The 16,694-nt window shown below is 43.1% G+C and overlaps 1 protein-coding gene across 3 annotated transcripts in view; it reads right to left on the bottom strand.

The window, feature by feature from the left end:
- doc2d (double C2-like domains, delta) overlaps positions 1 to 14,680 on the bottom strand; it is a 43,789-nt gene extending 29,109 nt beyond the window's left edge. The window contains exons 1-4 of one of the 3 annotated variants that reach the window (XM_010903889.4): positions 14,441 to 14,680; positions 7,567 to 8,017; positions 3,915 to 3,994; positions 2,496 to 2,570 (exon numbers count right to left, since the gene is read on the bottom strand). In XM_010903889.4, coding sequence (XP_010902191.1) covers positions 2,496 to 2,570; positions 3,915 to 3,994; positions 7,567 to 7,999 — 588 coding nt within the window. In that variant the 5' untranslated portion in view covers positions 8,000 to 8,017; positions 14,441 to 14,680. Of the gene's footprint in view, positions 1 to 2,495; positions 2,571 to 3,914; positions 3,995 to 7,566; positions 8,395 to 10,149; positions 12,398 to 14,440 lie in introns of those variants that run through there. The other 2 variants (XM_010903890.4, XM_013131137.3) reach the window with 2 other exon arrangements.
- Between the last annotated feature and the right edge of the window lie 2,014 nt (positions 14,681 to 16,694).

Here is a 16,694-nt window from a genome sequence, read left to right as displayed (position 1 = left end):
TAGGTGAGTTCTTCCCTGGCTGCCCACCTGCGCTCCTGTCATCATCTGTTTCACACTCACAGGCTCTGCACTTCCCAGCGCCGTGGACTCATACGGTCGATATTCACCCAAACCGGGGCTTGTGGGTAATTACGCACATGTTGACGCTAACCCCCCCACCACCCCCCCCCCCCACCGCCACAAACCACCCCGATCTACACCGGCCTGTTGACGTGAGTTGTGTAACAATCTGCGCTGTTTCCATGACAACCACCTGCTGCTGTCCTCCCCTAACCCCCCCCAACCCCCCCACCCCGCCACCTCCCCTCGCCTCCCGACGCTGTGTTGCAGTTCCAAGGTCGTAGCAGGTCACCCGGAGATAGTGGGAGATGGTGACAGAGATAGGGACGGAGGGCGGGACGGAAGGAGAGCGCAGACAGAGCGCATCGAATACCTGCCCGGCTCTACCTGGGAATAGCTACCGCAGCTTATTGTGCTGAAACCAATACAAGATGTCACCCGCCGACGACGACGACGACAAGCAGTCACATGATGATGAAAAACCTGTCGTTCGTTTGTCGTTAGCGAGAGCGAACATTGCTGTGCATGGGCGCATGCCACATTAAACAACAAAATACCCAAACAAATCACTGTCAGTAGTTGATGTGGTGTGATGATGTGCCACATTAGTTAGCCAGGTGTGGTTAGCGCAGTGGCTCATCCTCAGTGCTTTGGCTAAACTTGCAAAGAAATAAAATGCTAATTTAATATTTTAGTTGAATTGTAGAGTTGTCACCCATCACTGTATTTCTTAATGTCAGAGATATGGTTGTTGCATTCTTAATTATTTTCCAAGGGCAAATCCCAAGTGTAAAGACAAAAAGCAGTCAAAATTATGTCAGAGCAAGGAAATACACTTGTACCTGGGTTACCTCTTACCGCTAGATATTTTTCCCTGATGTTACCCAACTGGAAAATTACACTGGAACAGAAATATGCACTCTTCATGCAATATATTGTTTCTGGAGTGCTGATTCGCTACATGAATTATGTAACGAATTTGCAAATAATGATTGTTTGAGATAGAAAAGTAGGTAAATCGAGAAGTTAAAGTGCGACTCCAGTGCGATTTGTTCCTCAGCGTTAACCAAAAAGAGCTGTTCGTTCCCAAACAACTCATCACTGAATCAAATATGGAGGGGCCTGAAACTAAATCAAATATGGAGGGGCCTGAAACTAAATCAAATATGGAGGGGCCTGAAACTAAATCAAATATGGAGGGGCCTGAAACTAAATCAAATATGGAGGGGCCTGAAACTAAATCAAATATGGAGGGGCCTGAAACTAAATCAAATATGGAGGGGCCTGAAACTAAATCAAATATGGAGGGGCCTGAAACTACATCAAATATGGAGGGGCCTGAAACTACATCAAATATGGAGGGGCCTGAAACTACATCAAATATGGAGGGGCCTGAAACTAAATCAAATATGGAGGGGCCTGAAACTAAATCAAATGACTTTGAACCTACAATTGTTTTCATTTATGTTTGCACAGAAACTGAGAAATGAATTAAACTTATGCTTCTCAAGAGTGTAAAATAGATTTTCGATACAAATCCAATGTCACTCAGATTTGCACCTTACTGAAATCATTGTCCCAGATAAAATGGCTTAGATTGTTTTGTACATTTTCTTCCCAACTCTTTCAGTTAGTCTTAATTCATGTTGCAGGTGCAAAAGTAAGTCCCAAGAAGCAGATTCCAATGGGATTCGCAATAGTGAGGGGAAGTTGGATTCTTGTTACTGAAACGGTCTGGCGACTAGTGTTTTTGGAGTGGTTCAGAAAAATAAACACATTTTGTTCATTCGTGTCAGATGCCCAGAGCAGAGGGGAATGATAAATTACTCAACATTCAAACGGATAACTAAATTGAAGAAATCCTATTTTAACTTAAGCAGAAGCTCTGTGTGTAGGTTCTATAAAACTGAGTCTAACGCATCATTCAACAAAGAGCACATTAGAATAATTACTGCATCCAATTATCACTCATTCATCTCAACTCTGGCAGCAGAGTTAGTTTACCGAAATAAACTTTGCGGTAAACTAAATATTATTTAGGGAGAGTTAAATTAACTCTTCAGTTTTTAATTATAGTTTGTCTGTCTAATAAACAGCAAAAAAGCAATTACAATTCAAAATAAAAAAAATTGCAACTACACGTGAAACTAGGTGATCACTTAAATCAATCTCAAGTGGCGTGCCATCGCGAGTTGCAGCGTTCCGTGATTTGATTTGGATTTACAGCGGCCACTCTCCCAGCAATTCAAAATATTACCCTGGCATCAGTAAGATATTTAGCACTTCAGTGCGAGGCAAGCTGTTTCAGTTGTAAGAAACACACCCACACAAACACACGGAAAACAAACAAACATGGACACGGACATAAGCATGACACATTCCTTCTGGGCTACACTAACGTGGAAGATGATGAGAAACAGGAAGGTTGTAATGACCTTGCTTGCCCCGGGCAAAAGGTGAAGCTTCACATATGGATCGGCCAGCCCATTGGAATCCATGGCCTTCAGACCCTGGGGAAAGACACACGAACACACACGCAGAGAGACAGAGAGACAGAGAGACAGAGAGACAGAGAGACAGAGAGAGAGAGAGCACACACGGTCAAGGGTTCAGCTTTTATCACACACATGACACACAGTCCCACACCCGAGGCCGTAAGCCCGAAGAGGTCAGGGCCTGACAAAGAGCATTATCTCCTCTCTTGTCCGGCATCCGGTTTCATCGTCCAATTCGGCCGTTTGTGAATTCCAGAGCTAGTCCGTGTTAACGCTGGCGGATGGTTTCCAACGTTTGGCTCGACGTCCCGAGTTACAGTAAAGCCTGTCTCCGCAAATAATGTACGGCTTGTGGCTTTCGACGCCACAAGGCTACGGCAAGGCAAGCCTGGATTAGGATGCATAAGCCAAGGATAAATCTACAAGCTGCAAATTGACGCTCTTATTTTCCCTTTTTTATCAATTTTTACGTTCAAGTATTCACCAGCAATTGTAGAGAAATTGTAAAGGAGCGGGTTTGTTTGGCAGCATGTTCAGTCGAGTTTGATGCCTTGAACCTAACTAATTCAAAAGCCAGCTGCCATTTGTAAATAGTTTATTTACTATGTTAAATTAATCTGTTACAAAAGAACACTGTTACAAAAACATCTATAAAAGCACGCAACGGATAAAGATGGCGACAAACTGAGAGACAAACTTGAAAGTCAGAGGGCAGAAGTGAACTGGGGCACAGTCCCACTAGACCACAGGATCTGTTGATTCAGTGTTGATTCTTCAACAATCCAACAACCCTCACAAATAAATGTTTGCTAAAATATAATGTGGCAAACAGAACTTTGATTAATGGAACTGAAGTGTATTCCTGTGAATGCCAAGCAAGCCCTGGAGTGTCCTGTGTAATAATTTGTTGTTATTATTGCTCTCCAGGGGCAGCTAGGTTGGGATTGAACAATTAGTTTCCTGGGAAATAGTGGAGAGTGATTTGGGATTGAACTTTGGTTTCACAACAAAGAAGACATTCCAATAAAACACTGACAGCAACCCCGGGGACTGGTTTCTCAAGCTTTCGCAGCTGGTGATTTCCACGTAGTTGAAACGGTCCAACGCTTCCCAAGCCTGAATCGTCCGCCTCAGCATCTAACTGCACATATCGCTTGTCGACGCCATTGGAAAAGACTGGGAGCCACACTTCCCTAGCTAGCGGCAGTATATCACACCCTTTAAGAACTTCGCACTTCATATACGCTTTGTACGGGCACCAAATCTAAGGCCTGGAATGTAAGTGTGCTCTCGATTTCAAGCTCAGCCTTTGGCAGAAATTAGAATGAGTAGGTTTTTGTATAGGGTTGAGATGCTTACCTTGGCCTTGTGGATGGTGCAATGTAGGCAATTGTTTTCGTGATCGAAGAGCAGGGTAAACTCCAGCGTGCCCAGGTAAGCTGTGAAGAAACCATCCGATACGAAAAATCTATTAGGGGCTGTCGCTTTGTCCGTTGCAACTATTGCACCTGAATACACACATACGCACGCAAAATCGGCCACACACACACACAGCCCCGGCCTTCTCACCCGCCGTCAACAGAAACACCTGTAACCTCAGCCTCCAGCTCCGTACGTCATCTGGATAGGCCGATGCTTATTCTTCCGACACTCTTTTATGAAACCCAGGGCGTGTTGGCTTTTTATGAATTGCTCTGTCTTGTTTTATTACTCAGCGCAAATGAAAAGAAAAGATGCCTGAGGACCGAATCACATTACTCTGACGCAGCGAAATAAATCATCCCGGAGTGTGTCTGTTTGCTTGTTTGCGTGTGCATGAGCAGACCCGCTGTCCAAGAAACTGCAAGTCAAGCGACATTGACGGGTGTGAAGAGGCTTGACATTTACCGCCCGCCCTCCCCCCCCCCCCCCGCCCTCCCCCCCCCCCCGCCAAACACTTGCAGAGTCGCTGACACTGAGAAATCTACAAAGAAACTAGTTTTGACACAAACAAACTTGTACTTTTAGATTCAGGAAGAAACCTTGGGATTGTAGAAACCCGATCTTACTTTCACTGGTTATCTAGGATGAACATTTATTGACATGAATAAGTGGACACTGTCAAGTTCATGTGCATGTTCTTGGATGCAAATACTTTGCCAGCTGAAAACCTGCACAAAAGGACTGTGATACAGAAATACATGGATAAATACATAACTGGAACATAATAGCCATATCTGAACCCCCAGAGTTAAATCAACAATGACAATGACAAACTACAAAAATACAAAAATACAAGTCAAGGTAAATTCATGCTTTGTCCTATGGATGTACATTTTTAAATGTTTGTAGTTAGACTAGAATACAACACATCCAGAAGGTAGTGAAATACACTCACCTAAAGGATTATTAGGAACACCTGTTCAATTTCTCATTAATGCAATTATCTAATCAACCAATCACATGGCAGTTGCTTCAATGCATTTAGGGGTGTGGTCCTGGTCAAGACAATCTCCTGAACTCCAAAATGAATGTCAGAATGGGTAAGAAAAGTGATTTAAGCAATTTTGAGCGTGGCATGGTTGTTGGTGCCAGACGGGCCGGTCTGAATATTTCACAATCTGCTCAGTTACTGGGATTTTCACACACAACCATTTCTAGGGTTTACAAAGAATGGTGTGAAAAGGGAAAAACATCCAGTATGCGGCAGTCCTGTGGGCGAAAATGCCTTGTTGATGCTAGAGGAGAATGGGCCGACTGATTCAAGCTGATAGAAGAGCAACTTTGACTGAAATAACCACTCATTACAACCGAGGTATGCAGCAAAGCATTTGTGAAGCCACAACACACACAACCTTGAGGCGGATGGGCTACAACAGCAGAAGACCCCACCGGGTACCACTCATCTCCACTACAAATAGGAAAAAGAGGCTACAATTTGCACAAGCTCACCAAAATTGGACAGTTGCAAACTGGAAGAATTTTGCCTGGTCTGATGAGTCTCGATTTTTGTTGAGACATTCAGATGGTAGAGTCAGAATTTGGCGTAAACAGAATGAGAACATGGATCCACCATGCCTTGTTACCACTGTGCAGGCAGGTGGTGGTGGTGTAATGGTGTGGGGGATGTTTTCTTGGCACACTTTAGGCCCCTTAGTGCCAATTGGGCATCGTTTAAATGCCACGGCCTACCCGAGCATTGTTTCTGACCATGTCCATCCCTTTATGACCACCATGTACCCATCCTCTGATGGCTACTTCCAGCAGGATAATGCACCATGTCACAAAGCTTGAATCATTTCTAATTGATTTCTTGAACATGACAAGGAGTTGACTGTACTGAAATGGCCCCCACAGTCACCAGATCTCAACCCAATAGAGCATCTTTGGGATGTGGTGGAACGGGAGCTTTGTGCCCTGGATGTGCATCCCACAAATCTCCATCAACTGCAAGATGCTATCCTATCAATATGGGCCAACATTTCTGAAGAATGCTTTCAGCACCTTAGTAGAATTAAGGCAGTTCTGAAGGCGAAAGGGGGTCAAACACAGTAATAGTATGGTGTTCCTAATAATCCTTTAGGTGAGTGTATATTCATTGTAAACGCGATGTGGGGATTTCTGGTTTAACACATTTCAATGCTTTAACAAGCATAACCCCAAAGGCAATTGTGGCTGAAAAAATATATATTTTGCCTCTTTCTGAGTGTGAAAACAAACAACGGGTGTGCCATTTTCTGTCCATAAATGACCACCAAACTTCTGACAATGATGTAGTATCCAAAAAAGGGGCAGACTGACTTCACTGCCCATACCTTCAGTATTAACGTACATCATTTTCACAGGATTATTTTTAGGAAAGAAGCTGTTGATAAGAAAAGGAACTTCAGACGGTTTGGGTAAGGGTTTAGGGTAAGAGTTTAGGGTAAGCACAAGCTCTAACCTTGGTCAAATGTCCAATTACAGTATTCAGCTTCTAAGCAGATATGAAGGAAGTCTCAGTCTGTTTCAAATGGAAGTTGTGCCCTCTCCATGGAGCGAACCAATCACAAATATTTCTGCCTTCAGTGCAGATCTGCCTGGACTATTTGAGTAAGTGAAACTCAAATATGCTGATGGTGCATTGATCCGTTACACAGTTTAAAGACATTAATCTTTGCCCATAGTCAGCCTTAACGTCGCTCCATTTCAAAACCTTTACATCCTGGGTCCTCAAACAGTATATAAACAGTTCACTGTAAATGTTTTGCTTGTGTACTGCCTATTCTGTTAAAATATTGTAAAAAATATGGGAAATTATGCAATAATATTTGGATGTTGTCTTTGTGAGAAGCAACATTTGGTCGACTTAGCCTTCTGCAAGCTATTACTCAAAGACAACCAGCAACTGCGCTAAGCTAACGATATCTGGCACTTCAAGTTTCTTTAAGCTGAACGCAAAGACATAAAGTGTTACCCGTCACTTCATCTTACGCTGGGTAAGTAGGAAAATACCCCAGATCTCTAAATTCCAATGTACCTCTTTAATTCTGGTAAACATCGGAATTCATTAAGAATTGAGGATGGCTGTGTTGGAGGATGAATGTCTTAACAAAACTGTGCATTTAGTACATATATGCCTTTCCACCCTTGTGGAGATCTGACACCCTTGACCCAGAAATCTGATTTCCCCATTGCTTAGACCAAAACCAAACCCTAAATCTTAGGTGTATGCATAAACTAACCCTAACGCCCAAACCTAAACAGTAATGCCGAAAAAAAACAAAAAAGTACATTCTTAACATCACGCCCAAGTTTTTCCCGTAACCAGTTTTTCCTAGCGGGGGGAAATTCATTATCAAAAACATTGTAGGAGTCTATTTTGTCAAGTTTCACTATATTTGTGGGAACATCAGGTTTCCAAATGCACTCATAGGAACAAACCAAATGTACGTACAAACCAAACTCGACCCCAAAGCTATTCCTTTCGTGACCCTAACTACTGCAGCTCGTCCCTAACCACCCCCCCCCACCCCCCCACACCCCCACTCACTCTCATCATCGTCATCCGAATCCACCCCTTCGTCCTTGTCCTCCCTGTCCACCTCGACCAGTTTCCTCTCCTTCTCTTTGTTCTCGCCATAGTTCTCGCTTCCATTGTTCAATCCAAAATCCGGCTCTTTCAGGATCTTCTTCTCCCGGGGCGGGGGTGGTGTCATCGGGAAGTCGTGGAACCGTGGGAAGAAGTCGGAGATCTGCGGGATGGGCATGATGGGCCCCGGACACACGTTGATGGCAAAGTGCTCCTGCATGGAGATCTTGACGGGGGAGGGCGGCGGGACGGGTCTCGGAGACGATGAGGCGGCCCGAGACAAAGCCGGGGAGGTCGGGGTGGAGGAGGAGGGAGGGATGGAGAGGTGGGAGGTGGAAGAGTCGGGCGGGGGGGCAAAGTGGGAGTGGGGCGGAGGGGGCTTTGATACGCTCATGTGGACCGCAGGCTGGGACTGTGTGTGTGGTGGTTGTGGTGGTTGGGGTTGAAGATGGGATGAAAAAAGAGAGAAAGACCAAGAGAAGAGGACGCAAAGAAGGTGAAGACAGAGTGTCATTATGTTCATAAAACGGGTGCTTGCAATTAGGAATATTAAATCATATTCTATCCATAAAAAACAAAATACACTAAACATAAATAAACCTACCACATACTTTCATTGAAAGGGATTTTTCATACAACCTCGCATTTTACACAGGACGCTGTTTAAAATGCTAATAAAAACAGAATGCAGTGGGGTGCAAATAAGTTATCACTATAATTATTGAAAATATTACAAAGACAACATATCAAAATATCTCTGTTGAAACAGATACATTTTGATATTTTTGGAAAAATACAAGCTCATTTTGAATTTGATGCCAGCAACACGTTTCAAAACAGTTGGGACAGGGGCTTGTTTACCACTATGTTGCATCGCCTCTTCTTTTAACAACACTCTGTAAGTGTTTGGGAACGGAAGAGACAAATTGCTGCAGTTTAGAATGTGAAATGTTACTGTGCACTGATAACAAGCCGGATGGTCCCGCTCCACTTTTGCCCGGTGGACGCAGCGCCCATGATTCCCATATAGAATTTCAAATTTTGATTTGTCAGTCCACTTCGCCTCAGTCCATCTTAAATTATGTCTTCGGTCAGCTCTGAAGACATCATGCACGTCCATCAAGCTCAATTGCGTTGTCTGGGAATGCTGTTGTGTAGCCACGTTTCTGTGAAAATCATGACCAATCGTCCATTTTGTTCACCACTGACCGGACGTTAGTGAGGAAAAGGTAGAGAAGGCCTATGTGGGGGTTAGCTTTAGCCTAGCCCTGAGGCCTCCTCGCCGGCCCCACCTTTGTGTACGTTCTCGATGCCGCACTACCAGACGGCAATGTGAATTGTGTCTCCCGGGGCGTCTTTGCGTCCTTCACCGACGAGTTAAACCGGTTCTACGCCCGCTTTGACAGGGACAACAAAGAGACAGCCATTAGAGCTGGGCTCCCACCAGACGACCTCCCCCATAGCCTATCAACTGTAGATGTGTCTTCCACACTGAGCAGGGTGAATGAACGCAAGGCTGCTGGTCCTGATGGCATCCCTCGGTGTGTGCTCAGAGTGTACAGCTCCGGAAGAAATTGAGAGACCACTGCACCTTTTTCTTTCCTTTCCAAAAAAGATGAAAAGGAAGGTTTTGAGTGAGGAACAGAAGGGTTAAAAGGAAGAGACTACTGCAAATTGAACCCTTCTGTTCCTCGCTCAAAAACCATCCTTTTCTAATTTTTTGGAAAGGAAAGAAAAATGTGCAGTAGTCTCTTAATTCTGTCCGGAGCTGTATGCTGGGAGCTGGCCATAGTCTTTATTGACATTTTCAACCAGTGTCTGGCCCAGGGGGTTGTCCCAAAGTGCTTCAAGACCGCAACCATTGTGCCAGTGCCGAAGCAGTCGACTGCATCTAGCCTGGATGACTTCCGACCTGTCACACTCACCCCCACGATCATGAAGTGCTTCGAAAGCCTAGTTCTGGCCCACCTTAAGTCCTGCCTCCCCCCAACACTGGATCCCTACCAGTCTGAGAACAAGTCTACAGAGGATGCCATCTCCATAGCTTTACACCTGCCCTGACCTACATGGACAAAACCAAACCCTATGTGAGAATGCTATTCATAGCATAGAATGCTATTCATAGATCAGCATTCAACTTGATCATCTCCTCTAGGCTGGTCAACAAACTCCATGACCTAGGATCCCCCGTCTCTGCAACTGAACTTTGGACTTCCTAACCAACAGACCCCAGTCTGTCAGGTCAGACAACTTCACCTCCTCCACCCTGATCCTGAACACTGGTGTTCCACAAGGCTGTGTGCTGAGCCCCCTCCTGTATTCCCTCTTCACCCCCACGACCGCGCTCCTGTACACAGTTCCAACACCGTTGTCAAGTTTCCAGATTACATTACAGTGGTAGGCCTGATCAGTGACAATGACGAGGCAGCCTACAGGGAGGAGGTCAAGTGCCTGGCGGCATGGTGCGCTGACAGCAACCTGGTCCTCAAGGCAAAGAAAACCAAGGAGCTTTTGGATTACAGGAAGTCTGAAGGCTGCAGTCACCTCTCAGTTCTCATGCATGGCCCTGAGGTGGGTGAAGAGGGATGGCGCTGAGGTGGGTGTCCAGCTTCAAATTCCTGGGTGTCCACATCTCCGAGGACCTCTCCTGGACCCTCAACTCCTGAGCTCTGGTCAAAAACGTGCAGCAGTGCCTGTACTTTTTGAGGAGGCTGAAGAAGGCCCATCTGTCTTCCAAGTCAAGTAGTACAGGTCTCTTTGTTCTCGCACCAGCAGGCTCAGGAACAGTTTCTTTCCATCCACTGTACCACTGTTGAACCCTGTGACCCAGCACTGACCATACCCCCCCCACTTCTCAGGGACCTTGTCGCACTACTCTCTTTGTACTACTGGACTCTGACACTGCCTTGCAAAGTCTGATAATGGAAGTTCTCAGTTCTTACAGGTATGTGTCTACCTTGTGGACTTCATTGCTGCTATCCCTACATTTCAGATGCACATGCTACCTTACTCATGCTACCTTTAATTTGCCATTTGCCATTAGAATTGCCATTTGTATAAACTAGCAAGGCAATTTATGAATGTAATATCTACTAATGTTTCCCCATCCTTTTAGCATTGCCTTTGGCAAAATTGTAGCTGTGTGCCTTGTCAACGCTCAAATCAATGCTCATGTTATAAATAACAACCTCCTGGCCCATACAAACATGTCAGAATGAGACAGCTTTTCTGAAATCTGTGAAATTATGTACAAGCCTTTTGGTTACGGATATTTGAAATATATGTAAATGAGAGCTAAAACACAATGCAGAACATGCAAAATACTCATTGCAAAGAGTGTTGCTGTCTGTTTCTTCGGTTTGAAATTTGAAGTGTGAAACTAAAACAGCTAAAAATACTTGCAAAGGGGACGTTTTTACATAGCATTGTCTAGTGGGGGATAGAAATAATTAAAACTGTCAAATGTTATTGTTACAATAATTCCCAATTAATCTACAAATGGTCCAGCTGCTCGTTTTGAGAAACTAGTAATTGCTCTCACATTCAATGTGCTTATGCATAGACCGTAGGTATGTTTTAGACACTGTTTTCAGATCCATGAACAGTCCCTAGAAACCAAAACTGTGTTTTTCTGCTTTTCATGGCAGTCAATACGAATTACAACAAACGACCAGACAAACTCTTAAATGTGCACATGCCCGCCAGTGTTGCTTTAAAAATGGATGGTTTGGGAATGATTCCAGCTTTTAAAAGCTGTTAAAAACCACACGTAAAAAGCAATAGTAGACCTGAGTCCATGTATTATGACATTTCTATCATGGCTACGTCTGTCAAACATCAAAGCCACGACAAAAGTGTCATAACACATAAACTCAAGTGTTTAATTGCTGAATAATCTAGAGGACTGTCTTATTTCTTTGCTTTTTTACTCTGCATGTTCTCTTGCTCTAACTCTGTCCTTCACTTTGTTCCTGTACAGAATGCTCTTCAAGCATTTGAGCCCATGATCAAGTCGTAAGACATTTGGGCCAATAGCCTAAAGGTTGCTGGTTCAAGCCCTTAAGTCGATAATAAGTTGTGCCCTCAAGAAAGACACTTCATTACTCTGGTTTGTGACTTGAATTCTAATGAAACATGTTTATAAAGGGATGTTTTGGGAATTAGGTCTTTTACTTCCTGTTCCCGAGTCAGATTTTTAAGGTTTTCATCTTCAAATTCCAGGAGTATCCCTTCAATGTCAAATTATTGCGTTGTGAAGTGAGATTGAAATCTTTGAAATCTCACTTTTCTCACATTTACTGTTATTCATACATTTACTGTGCTAGATAATCCCTTCACCTCTCTCTCTCAACATCTATTGATCTACCACATCTGTCTCTCGACTTCTTTCTATCTCTCTGTTTGTAGCATTATCACTGTTGCACTCGCTCTTTATCTACTACTCTGGCCACTTCTCACTATTTCTCTTTACCTCTCCAGCACCTGGCCACTTCTCTCTCTCTCTGCCTCTCTCTCTCTCTCTCTCCTCCTCCTCTCACTAGCCCGAGCAATATTTACATAACAGTGATTAATCTCTTATTCTCCTGACCAGACGGTGGTTGTACCCTATATATTTAGCAATATACTTCTGAGAAATATCCATGATAATATTTGGAGTAGAAATGATAAACATGTGATTACTTATTGAGGGTTTATAATTATGGGAGCGCCTCTTTCGCTACACTTTAAAACCTGTCACAGTCTGAATTGTTATTGCTGAATTATTACTGCTGATCTCACAATTCTCTCTCTCTCCTACTCTCTCTCTCTCTCTCTCCCTCTCTTTCCATTTCTCTCTCTCTCTCTCTCTCTCTCTCTCTCTCTCTCTCTCTCTCTCTCTCTCTCTCTCTCTCTCTCTCTCTCTCTCTCTCTCTCTCTCTCTATATATATATATATATATATATATATATATATATATACCTAGACATTTCCAAGAAAAGCACATTTGTTGTCCATTAAAATAACATCAAATTGATCCGAAATATAGTGTAGATATTGTTAATGTGTTAATGTTGTAAATTACTATTGTAGCTGGAAACATCTGACTTTCAATGGAATATCTACACAGTACCATCAGTCCTGTGTTTGCTAATCCAAATATTTCATTTGAAAAGTCTATGTGATATCTAGATAACCCTTTTGCAATTATGTTAGCACAGCTGAAAACTGTTGTTCTGATTAAAGAAGCAATACAACTGGCCTTTTTAGAATAGTTAAGTATCTAGAGCATCAGCAATTGTGGGTTTTGATTACAATCAAAATAGTCAGAAACGAAGAACTTTCTTCTAAAACTATAATTGTTCTGAGAAATTAAATCTATTCGAAGTGACAAATCGACAAGAAACGTTGTATAAGATCTTCAGAACAGTGCATCCTTGCTATACTGGTGTTTTGCTGGTACTATTTAATAAAGCAGACATATAAGGACCTGTGAGGCATTTGTTCTCAAACTGGACACAAATGTATTTGTCCTCTTGCTCAGTTGTGCACCGGGGCCTCCCACTCCTCTCTCTGTTCTGGTTAGGGCTATTTTTCGCTGATCTGTGAAGGGAGTCGTACACAATGTTGTACAAGATCTTCAGTTTCTTGTCAATTTGGCACATGGAATAGCAAAACTGGTTTTCTAATATTCACAGAGCCTGTTAAAATTATAAACTTGGATTAGCAAACCCAACGTGCCATTGGAACACAGGACTGATAGTGGCTGATAATGGGCCTCTGTACTGTGTAGATATTCCATTAAATATCAGCCGTTTCCAGGTGCAATAGTCTTTTACAAAATGAACAATGGTTACACTGTATTCTTGATCAATCTGATGTTATTTTAATGAACCACAAATTAGCTTTTCTTTCAAAAACAAGGACATTTCTAAGTGACCCTAAACTTTTGAACAGTAATATATATATATATATATATATATATATATATATATATATATATATATATATATATATATATATATATATATATATATATGGTTGTATGTGTTCGTAGCCTATATGTACACAGATCTATGCACACATGCACATAGTTGTGTTAAGCTATCCATCTCTGTGGGGACCAATTATTGATGTCCACTCAAAATTAATTCCACAAAATCCATAAAAACACATTCGGGGTATATGTACTGATGCCGCATGGGTTTGAATCTGACCCAGTACTATGACAGCAAAGCCTGTCCTAAATCAGTGCTCACTTTCCTGTCTAATAAATCATGTATAGAATCCTTGAAAAATATTGATATAAAAATATATAAAAACATGAGCAAACAAACCGCCATATACATTTTTGTCAGTTTCGCCTTAAATTTAGCTAGCAGTGCAATCCAGAATTGACCGTGAGTGATAGAAATGATTCAATAACAATCCTACATTTCACCACAGAAAAAACTCTCTCTGGCCTTCGCATACACAGGCTTTACGCATACCTGTACCGTCTTGCGTTTACACACTCTCACATAAATTATGCACACACACGCCCTCTCACTCAGAACTACACGCAGATGAAAACTGTCTGACTTACAGCTTCTTGGCAAACAAACAGACTGACTAAGGACAAACACAGAGACACTCACCGTTTTCACAATAGCACAGAGAGACAGTCAGAGACAATAAGATCCACACAGCCATGGACTAAACTGCCCAACAGATTCCTAAGTATTCGCGCGCACACTCTCGTTCATTCACACATGCACACGCAGATACATTCATTCACAAGCCCACACGCGCAGACAGACAGACGTTCTCCCAGAGGCAGACCGTCATTCTTAAACACACACAGGCAGACAGACAATACCCAGTGACAGTCTTCATCTGTTCCAGAGCTCCATCTTGTCTTATCGCACGTCCTCCGTCTCTTCTCTCACACGCACTGAGGAGCAGGCAGAGCAGCTCCGACTCTATATATGCTTTCCCACTCTCACCCTCCCGCGCTCTTTCTCTCCACCCCTTTCCGTACCCCTGGCTCGGTCGTGACGAATGTAGTTAAATTCTCATGCAGTCAGTTGTGCACCAACACCGCGCACAAGTCACTCAGTCCTTCCATGGTGATGGGATTAAACTGAACAGCGAGAGGTAGGAGGGATGGGGGGACAAAAAGAGAGAGGGGGGGCAAGGGGAGAGAGATGGGGAGGGTGAAATTCCACTGCCCTTTGCCGGCACATTCCGATAGACACATTTCAACCCGCAGCCACCACGCTGGCTTTGAATTGGGATTAATCAGTGTCGGGGATGCTTCAAAAGTTAATACTTTCCCCCAGAAAGACAGAGAGAGAGAGAGAGAGAGAGAGAGAAAGACAATGTAGAAAGGGACAAAAATAAAGGGAGAGGGAAATTGAGAACAAGAGAGAAAGAAAGCGAGACACATTTTTAAAAACATTATGGAGAGAGGTGTAAAAATACTTAAAGAGGACACACTTTAAACGATTTGACTCAACAGTACATAGAAAGGACGAAAGATGAAAAGAGTTACAGCCGTAACCAGGAAAACACATATTTTATACGGAAAGGTTCTTTGATCGCATGACAGGCTAAAGAGAAATGTAAGGAAATTAATGAAGTATTGCCTGGATTATATAATCGCCAGAGGACACGTTATCTACAGATAGATAATAGTCCTCTTTTTATGTTTCATCTGATGAGAAAACCCGGCTGGCCAATCAATGGAACGCATTGTCAATTTTAGAGAGGGGAAGATTGATGCTTCATGTGCTACTGTGCCTCAGGGCTAGGTATTAAAAGATATTGTTTGGTCACGCTTCATTTTGCGGTACACCGTTTAAGTCAAAATTACTTGATAAACCTGTCATTACATAGTAATGATTACTAGGCACATCTACTAATTGCTTTTTTCAAATTCATTCACAAGCACCTATTTTATGTAGCAGCTCATATCGTCTTGATTGCATGCAACCATAACGTTCAATTCTTTCGGGTGAATATCTGTTATATATTCAGATATAATACATGTTCTAGTAGTAACCGTTGGTAACGGGTTTGTAATGGCAATATCCAATTTATTTTTCCTAAAGTAGTGTACAGCCTGAAGACACAACCCACGTGACTAAACAGCCAGAGTCAGCCAGAACAAGTACAGTACCGATTTCTTCGAACACGCTGTTTTTAATATCGACCAGGCAACTCTGAAATAAAGACTGTGACATTTTCATCCAGTCAAAAGGTGTGTGAATCCTGTTCCCTGGACCTGAGCTCTGAACGCGCTCTAGCAGTAAAACAAGATGAGTAGTTCATGTTGCTGAGTGTGATATGATTTCACTACTGGAGCCAGTGTCACTGTATATGTGACAGCCTGTGTTCAGACGGCCGCCTCGGGCACCTTCTGTCGACGTGGGGCGTCACCAGAGTGTTCTCTCACACCGCCCCAAGTCTCGACCCTCTTCACGTGACCGGCGGTTGTGAGACGTTATGCTCCGAGGCTTTACACGCTCCCGAGCGTCCTGTTCATAGGTGAATGGCAAAGGAGTCATTGAGCTCACTTTTCTAAATGTTTTATGATATGGGAGGACTTTTTATTGTTAAAGGGAAAAAGAGAGTGAGGGAGGGTATGGGAGGATGAAGGGAGTAGAGATGCTGGGGTTTTAAGGTAATCTTTAATGTGTTCATATTTTACCTTTTAGGATGGCATGGACAAAGCCAGAACTAGATGGACAGAAATCAATATTTACCTTTCAGTTATGAACTTCATTCCGGGCATAATGAAATCCTCCCAGAATAGCTGGCCAAGTGGTTCCTTGGGATTCCGGCAAAGGTTGGCGAGGTTCAAACAGTGTTGCAGGTATAACCCAAGTGGAATCATGCGTTGAGAATTTTCTATAATTATTGGTCCACATTGCTTCTTCTTTCCTATAAAAATCTTTTAAGTGATATCAGGTAGAAATCTAACCCGCTGACCAGCATGCCTTAACACCCCCACCAGTTACCCACGACATTAATCTAGAGAAAATGCCGCCAGTGTGATGTTCAGTACTGCTACCCCAGATTCCCCAGATAGCCAGTTTATGACATCAGTCTTACATTTCCATTCCATTTCC

The sequence above is a fragment of the Esox lucius genome, chromosome 25 (genome assembly GCF_011004845.1).
Source record: "Esox lucius isolate fEsoLuc1 chromosome 25, fEsoLuc1.pri, whole genome shotgun sequence".
Classification (NCBI taxonomy): Eukaryota; Metazoa; Chordata; class Actinopteri; order Esociformes; family Esocidae; genus Esox; species Esox lucius.
Note: the sequence above shows the minus strand (reverse complement) of the source record. Positions and strands in the feature narration are given on the sequence as shown.